The sequence below is a fragment of the Thunnus albacares genome, chromosome 4 (assembly GCF_914725855.1).
Source record: "Thunnus albacares chromosome 4, fThuAlb1.1, whole genome shotgun sequence".
NCBI classification, from domain to species: Eukaryota; Metazoa; Chordata; class Actinopteri; order Scombriformes; family Scombridae; genus Thunnus; species Thunnus albacares.
This window is the reverse complement of record NC_058109.1, coordinates 316,828-327,393: the sequence shown is the minus strand read 5'-3', so window position 1 is coordinate 327,393 and position 10,566 is coordinate 316,828. Positions and strand designations below refer to the sequence as shown.

Genomic DNA, 10,566 nt, shown 5'->3' with positions numbered 1-10,566 from the left:
ATCAGTCAGTCAGGTTTGCAACACGTGCGACAGTAAAATCATCCGTGCAAAACACAGCACGCTGTATAAAGTTAAACGGATTAAACAAAGCTTTGATGCAAGTAATCAAGTTACTTGAGTTTCTTAAGGAATCGTTTCAGATTGATATTGATCTGATTGATCTGATGGATCTGATTGATCTGATGGATCTGATTGATCTGATTGATCTGATTGATCTGATTGATCTGATTGATCTTCAGACTGTCTCAGTGTTGAAGTCTTGACTGTGGTCAGTTTGGGTTTTCAGAAGGTTGTGAGCATCGAGCAGCTCAGAGATCATCACCCCCTGCTGGACATGGTGGACCACAACAGGAGGCCCAAACTGCCTGTTAGTACACACTACACACTACACACTACACGCTACACACTACACACTACACGCTACACACTACACACTACACGCTACACGCTACACGCTACACACTACACACTACAGACTACACACTACATGCTACATACTACACACTACACACTACACGCTACATACTACACACTACATACTACACGCTACACGCTACACACTACACACTACAGACTACACACTACATGCTACATACTACACACTACACACTACACGCTACATACTACACACTACATACTACATACTACACACTACACACTACACGCTACACACTACACGCTACACGCTACACACTACATACTACACACTACACACTACATGCTACATACTACACACTACACACTACACACTACACGCTACATACTACACACTACATACTACATGCTACACACTACACGCTACATACTACACACTACACACTACACACTATAGACTACACACTACATACTACATACTACGTACATACTACATACATACTACACATTACATACTACACACTACATACTACATACTACACACTACATATTACATACTACATACTACAAATTACATACTACACACTACATACTACATACTACAAATTACATACTACACACTACATACTACATAGTACACGCTACATACTACACACTACATACTACACACTACATACTACAAATTACATACTACGCACTACATACTACATAGTACACGCTACATACTACACACTACATACTATAAACTACACACTACATACTACACGCTACATACTACACACTACACACTACATACTACACACTACACCCTACACACTACACACTACATACTACACACTACATGCTACACGCTACATGCTACTCGCTACACACTACACAATACATACTACGTACTACATACTTTACACTACATACTACATACTATACACTACACACTACATACTACATACATACTACACATTACATACTACACACTACATACGGGGTGCTACACACTACATACTACACACTACATACTACACACTACACACTACACACTACACAATACATACTACATACTACACACTATATACTACACACTACACACTACAGATTACACACTACATACTACACACTACATACTACAAATTACATACTACGCACTACATACTACATAGTACACGCTACATACTACACACTACACAGTACATACTACACACGATATACTACACACTACAGACTACACACTGCACACTACACACTACATACTACACACTACACGCTACACAGTACATACTACACACTACACACTACATACTACACACTACATGCTACACACTACATACTATAAACTACACACTACATACTACACGCTACATACTACACACTACATACTACAAACTATATGCTACACGCTACATGCTACACGCTACACACTACACAATACATACTACATACTACATACTTTACACTACATACTACATACTATACACTACACACTACATACTACATACATACTACACATTACATACTACACACTACATACTACATACTACACACTACATACTTTACACTACATACTACACACTATACAATACATACCACACACTACACAATACATACTACATACTACATACCTTACACTACATACTACACACTACACACTACACACTACATACTACATACATACTACACATTACATACTACACACTACATACGGGGTGCTACACACTACATACTACACACTACACAATACATACCACACACTACACAATACATACTACATACTACACACTATATACTACACACTACACACTACAGATTACACACTGCACACTACACTATGCACTACATACTACACACTACATACTACACACTACATACTACACAGTACATACTACACACTACACACTACATACTACACAATACATACTACACACTACACACTACATACTACACACTACACAATACATACTATATACTACACACTACATACTACACACTACACAATACATACTACATGCTACACACTACCTACTACATACTACACACTACATACTATGCACTACATACTACACACTACATACTACATACATACTACACACTACACACTACATACTACACACTACCTACTACATACTACACACTACATACTATGCACTACATACTACACACTACATACTACATACATACTACATACTACACACTACACACTACATACTACATACTACATACTACACACTACATACTACACACTACATACTACATACTACACACTACATACTACACTCTACACGCTACATACATACTACATACTACACACTACATACTACACACTACACACTACATACATACTACATACTACCCACTACACACTACATACATACTACACACTACATACTACACACTACATACTACATACTACACACTACACATTACACACTACATACCACATACTACACACTACATACATACTACATACTACACACTACACATTACACACTACATACTACACACTACACACTACATACTACACACTACATACCACATACTACATACTACACACTACACATTACACAATACATACTACATACTACACACTACATACTACACACTACATACTACATACTACATACTACACACTACACACCACATACTACACACTACATACATACTACATACTACACACTACACATTACACACTACATACTACACACTACATAGTACACACTACACACTACATACATACTACATACTACACACTACACATTACACACTACATACTACACACTACACACTACATACTACACACTACACACTACATACTACACACTACACACTACACACTACATACTACACACTACACACTACATACTACACTACACAATACATACTACATACTACACACTACATACTACACACTACATACTACATACTACATACTACACACTACACATTACACACTACACACTACATACTACACACTACATACTACACACTACACATTACACACTACATACCACATACTACACACTACATACATACTACATACTACACACTACACATTACACACTACATACTACATACTACACACTACATACTACATCCTACATACTACATACTACACACTACACATTACACACTACATACCACATACTACACACTACATACATACTACATACTACACACTACACATTACACACTACATACTACACACTACACACTACATACTACACACTACATACTACATACTACACACTACACATTACACAATACATACTACATACTACACACTACATACTACACACTACATACTACATACTACAGACTACACACTACACACCACATACTACACACTACATACATACTACATACTACACACTACACATTACACACTACATACCACATACTACACACTACATACATACTACATACTACACACTACACATTACACACTACATACTACACACTACACACTACATACTACACACTACATACCACATACTACATACTACACACTACACATTACACAATACATACTACATACTACACATTACATACTACACACTACATACTACATACTACATACTACACACTACACACCACATACTACACACTACATACATACTACACACTACACACTACACATTACACACTACATACTACATACTACACACTACATAGTACACACTATATACTACACAACATACTACATACTACACACTACATACTACATACTACACACTACATACATACTACATACTACACACTACACATTACACACTACATACTACACACTACACACTACATACTACACACTACACACTACATACTACACACTACACACTACACACTACATACTACATACTACACACTACATACTACACTACACAATACATACTACATACTACACACTACATACTACACACTACATACTACATACTACATACTACACACTACACATTACACACTACATACTACATACTACACACTACATACTACACACTACATACTACATACTACATACTACACACTACACATTACACACTACATACCACATACTACACACTACATACATACTACATACTACATACTACACACTACACATTACACACTACATACTACACACTACACACTACATACTACACACTACATACTACACACTACATACTACATACTACATACTACACACTACACATTACACACTACATACCACATACTACACACTACATACATACTACATACTACACACTACACACTACATACTACATACTACACACTACACACTACATACTACATACTACACACTACACATTACACACTACATACCACATACTACACACTACATACATACTACATACTACACACTACACATTACACACTACATACTACATACTACACACTACATACTACATACTACATACTACATACTACATACTACACACTACACATTACACACTACATACCACATACTACACACTACATACATACTACATACTACACACTACACATTACACACTACATACTACACACTACACACTACATACTACACACTACATACTACATACTACATACTACACACTACACATTACACAATACATACTACATACTACACACTACATACTACACACTACATACTACATACTACACACTACACACCACATACTACACACTACACATTACACACTACATACTACACACTACATACTACACACTACATACTACATACTACACACTACACACCACATACTACACACTACATACATACTACATACTACACACTACACATTACACACTACATACTACATACTACACACTACATAGTACACACTATATACTACACAACATACTACATATTACACACTACATACTACACACTACACACTACATACATACTACATACTACACACTACACATTACACAATACATACTACATACTACACACTACATACTACACACTACACACTACATACTACACACTACACACTACATACTACATACTACACACTACATACATACTACATACTACACACTACACATTACACACTACATACTACACACTACACAATACATACTACACACTACACACTACATACTACATACTACACACTACATACTACATACTACACAATACATACTACACACTACACACTACATACTACACATTACACACTACACACTACATACATACTACATACTACACACTACACAATACATACTACACACTACACACTACACACTACATACTACACAATACATACTACACATTACACACTACACACTACATACATACTACATACTACACATTACACACTACACACTACACAATACATACTACACACTACACAATACATACTACACACTACACAATACATACTACACACTACACACTACACAATACATATTACACATTACACACTACACACTACATACATAGTACATACTACACACTACACAATACATACTACACATTACACACTACACACTACATACATACTACATACTACACATTACACACTACACACTACACAATACATACTACACACTACATACTACACACTACATACTACATACATATTACCTGTACATAATACCTGTACACCTGTTTCAGGCGTCTCCTCTGCAGAATTTTCCCCAAATAGAAGGTAACTCAACAATTACACATTAAATCTGCTTCTAATTGCGGCTCATTAACATTTATCATGTTATTAATTCTGCTTCTAATTGTGGCTCATTAACATTTATCATGTTATTAAATCTGCTTCTAATTGCGGCTCATTAACATTTATCATGTTATTAATTCTGCTTCTAATTGTGGCTCATTAATCATGTTTCAGATGTTTTTCATTTATGTTCACATAACACAGTTGATGCATTTAATCCAGTGTTTTACATTTCTGTTGACCTTTGTCTAAAGTTCGTTTCTTTTCTGTGTGTTATTTCCATGTGTGAATAAAGGTTGATTGATTATTAATTATTATTAATTAATTATGTATAATTAATTATTTCAATTGATTTGTAGAGACAATTCAATGTTCTACACAGACATAAAAGATATTTGGAACAACAACAAACACAAACAAATGAAAACAACTGTAAAACCAAAAAAAGATTTAATAATATAAAAATGATATAGAATTAAGGAAAACAGATCAAACACGAGAGAGTTTCTTATTTTGTTGACCATTTTTCACTGACTTCCTGTGTTTCCGTAGCAATCGTGCTGTTCGGGGAGCCAATCAGATGGGAGACCAACCTGCAGTTGCTAATGGACGTCCTGCTGACCAATGGGAGACCTGCTTCAGCTTATGACCCGCAGCTGCCGGCTCAGCTGCCGGTGCTGGCCTGCAACATTGACCTGATGTGGATGGCTGAGGCACCGTCACCACGGTAACCACATGACCACCTGACTGCCTGATCACCTGACTATCTGACTACCTGATCCTATACTATGTTCCTGCAGAAGAGGAGGCTGCATTTATGGGCCTGATCTTTCACGACTGCAAAAGTGCAACCAAGGCAGTTTTCCCCCCAAATACTGCTCTCTGTCTGAGTGCTTAGTCTTAAAGGCTTATTCCACCCAAATACTGCTCTCTGTCCGAGTACTTACAGTCTTAAAGGTTTATTCCTCCCAAATACTGCTCTCTGTCCGAGTACTTACAGTCTTAAAGGTTTATTCCCCCCAAATACTGCTCTCTGTCTGAGTGTTTACAGTCTTAAAGGTTTATTCCCCCCAAATACTGCTCTCTGTCCGAGTACTTACAGTCTTAAAGGTTTATTCCGCCCAAATACTGCTCTCTGTCTGAGTGCTTAGTCTTAAAGGCTTATTCCACCCAAATACTGCTCTCTGTCTGAGTACTTACAGTCTTAAAGGTTTATTCCTCCCAAATACTGCTCTCTGTCTGAGTGTTTACAGTCTTAAAGGTTTATTCCTCCCAAATACTGCTCTCTGTCTGAGTGTTTACAGTCTTAAAGGTTTATTCCTCCCAAATACTGCTCTCTGTCTGAGTGTTTACAGTCTTAAAGGTTTATTCCTCCCAAATACTGCTCTCTGTCTGAGTGTTTACAGTCTTAAAGGTTTATTCCACCCAAATACTGCTCTCTGTCTGAGTGTTTACTGTCTTAAAGGTTTATTCCACCCAAATACTGCTCTCTGTCTGAGTGTTTACAGTCTTAAAGGTTTATTCCACCCAAATACTGCTCTCTGTCTGAGTGTTTACAGTCTTAAAGGTTTATTCCACCCAAATACTGCTCTCTGTCTGAGTGTTTACAGTCTTAAAGGTTTATTCCACCCAAATACTGCTCTCTGTCTGAGTGTTTACAGTCTTAAAGGTTTATTCCACCTAAATACTGCTCTCTGTCCGAGTGCTTACAGTCTTAAAGGTTTACTCAGGCCAACAAGAAGAATCTGTGTTGTTATGTGGTGTTGGCATTTCAAATCTGATGCCTGCAGTGCACCATGAGAGCATCAAATGAGGTGTGTCAATTATCACCTTAAACGTTTATTCCACCCAAATACTACTTTCTGTCCAAGTACTTGGTTAGTGTTTTATGATATGCCGCCTCTATCAGTGCTTTACAAAACCGTTACACATCACTGTTGAAAATGATGTTTTATGATGTGACAATGCTGTGGTTAAGGTCTGGTAAGGTTTAGGCACAAAACCATCATCATCATGGCAACAGTAAACACCACGACAATCGTTGTTACATTTTTTAAAAAACTGTCACGATTCACAGTTGGAAACAGGACACTTGCAGTTGGGAACGAGAAGTGAACGGCAGTCTCCTGCTACTGTGTGCCAGTGCCAGTGTCATGACTAGGGTCCTAGAAATGTGGTCCTGAAATTGCAGCCTCCTCTACAGCAAGACCATGTTACTCACCTGACCACCTGCCCACCTGATCACCTGACCACCTGCCCACCTGATCACCTGATCACCTGACCACCTGCCCACCTGATCACCTGATCACCTGATCACCCAACCGCAGAAAATAGATATACATTCACAAAGATCTGAACAACAGGGATGTGAACTGTTTTCATATCTGCATTCAGGATGCACTTTTGACTCTGCCGTGTTGCTGTAGATTTGGTCACGGGATGTTCCTGCTGTGTCTGGAGTCTGTGTACAGAAAGCTGACGGGGCGGGAGCTGCAGTACCAGGCGCTGCTGGGAAAACCCAGTCTGCTCACATACCAGTATGCCGAGCACCTGCTGAGGCTGCAGAACCACAACCACAAACTGACCACCATCTACGCTGTCGGGTAACCAAACTGTCCATAACACCATCTATGCTGTTGGGTAACCAAACTGTCCATAACACCATCTATGCTGTTGGGTAACCAAACTGTCCATAACACCATCTATGCTGTTGGGTAACCAAACTGTCCATAACACCATCTATGCTGTTGGGTAACCAAACTGTCCATAACACCATCTACACTGTTGGGTAACCAAACTGTCCATAACACCATCTACACTGTTGGGTAACCAAACTGTCCATAACACCATCTACGCTGTTGGATAACTAAACTGTCCATAACACCATCTACACTGTTGGGTAACCAAACTGTCCATAACACCATCATCTTGTTGTTGACTAGTGACAACTTGATGACAGACATCTACGGTGCCAACCTGTACAACCGCTACCTGGCTCAGCAGCATGCTGCTATGACAACCAATACCAAGCTTGTTGCCCAGGGAACGGGGAGTCAGGTGACGATGGCGGTGCCGGAGGCGGAGCTGGTGTCTGCTGCTGCTGAGTGTCGCTCCATATTGGTAGGTGGACGCAGCTGTCAATCATCTCTGTCAGTCACCGTGTTAATAATGATGTGGGAACACTTGAGGTCTCTCGTTAACACAGAGCTGCTCTACCTGTCCTCAGGTGTGCACAGGTGTCTACAACCCTCGCTCCCCGTTGCCTAGCGACCAGAGCAGCGATGTCGCAGAGACGGTGTTCCATGGACACAGGGACCTGGTCCTGGAGCCGGACCTGGTGGAGCCGAGCCATGTGGTGGAGGACGTGGAGGCTGCCGTCGACCTGCTGCTACAGCAGGAGACTCTGTGACCTTTGACCTCTGATGCACCTCCCCCGATCAGCAGATTCAAAATTGTGACCTCTGACCTCAAACATCTTTGTCTACTGAAGCTGCAGTTTTATATATTTTTTTATAGATTTTTAATCCTTTAACATAAACTAGTACGCTCACTAATCTGAACCTGTTGATGCTCTGAACATCTGATCTGATTCAGAAATAAAAACACTGGTGATTTTATGATTTAACCAGTAAACATCTGAATGTTTTCATGTTTCACATTTTACTGAATAAAACTAAACCTGTAAGAATAAATGAGAAGTGAAGGAGTTTCTTTCATACTGAACATCTCCCTGCAGGACTCCTTTTTATTTGATAGTTGATAGCAGCAGATGCTGAGTGTTTCACAGTTTATTGGCTGATCTTAATGATGGGCATGACCCAACTGATTAATTTTTCACGCAGCGCATTTACTTCCCAGATAGCACACGGTCGTGGGCCACTTCAGGCAATGATGCAGCACTGCTGGCCTCCTTCTGGCCCGGACAAAATGGATGTGAGCCTGAAGTGGTCTACATGTAAAATAACAAATATTCCCCAAATATTCTAAAATAAATGTGGGCCAGTTCTGGCAAAGATACGGCAAACTCAGAACTGGCTAATCTGGATGTGATATGATATGATTTACTGGGGTTCTTAATTAATCATAAAACTTTAGAGATGAAGCTCAGTGTAGGTGCATACACACCGATAATGTTTACAACTGGGAGGGTAAGATTCTCTGGAAATGCTCCCAGTAGATTATTTTTCTACAGCAAAGTGTGCCCTGGTCTCCTCCTCTTATAAACATGGACTTTACTGTTCTATGTTAGTCCTAACAGTCCAGCCACAGTCCCCACCTCTAGTCTAACAACTGGTTTCCACTGCCTTGTTTGGTGCAATTAGGGTTGAACCCCACATGTACCCAACTGAACTGATTAACTGATAGCACCTTGTTGGGGGCTGCACAGCTTAAGGCAGCTGTCTTTCCAGTGACACACAAATGCTTTATCCAGGTCCTGGAATGAGCAGACCATGTTGACTGGTGACTGTGAAAACAATGTTTCTAGGACTGTTGCTGGCAAACAGGAGTGCATGCAGGATGTGAGCCAGTTCTTGTTTGTTTGGTTCGT

The 10,566-nt window shown here is 39.2% G+C and overlaps 1 protein-coding gene across 1 annotated transcript in view; it reads left to right on the top strand.

Moving 5' to 3' along the window:
- The window catches only part of zgc:77375 (uncharacterized protein LOC402927 homolog), a 12,934-nt gene extending 3,280 nt beyond the window's left edge, over window positions 1-9,654 (top strand). The window contains exons 4-9 of the mRNA XM_044349619.1: window positions 274-367; window positions 5,966-5,999; window positions 6,570-6,744; window positions 8,444-8,620; window positions 8,960-9,137; window positions 9,244-9,654. Of these exons, the coding sequence (XP_044205554.1) occupies window positions 274-367; window positions 5,966-5,999; window positions 6,570-6,744; window positions 8,444-8,620; window positions 8,960-9,137; window positions 9,244-9,426 (841 nt within the window). The 3' untranslated portion in view covers window positions 9,427-9,654. The remainder of the gene's footprint in view (window positions 1-273; window positions 368-5,965; window positions 6,000-6,569; window positions 6,745-8,443; window positions 8,621-8,959; window positions 9,138-9,243) is intronic.
- The last annotated feature ends 912 nt before the right edge of the window (window positions 9,655-10,566 follow it).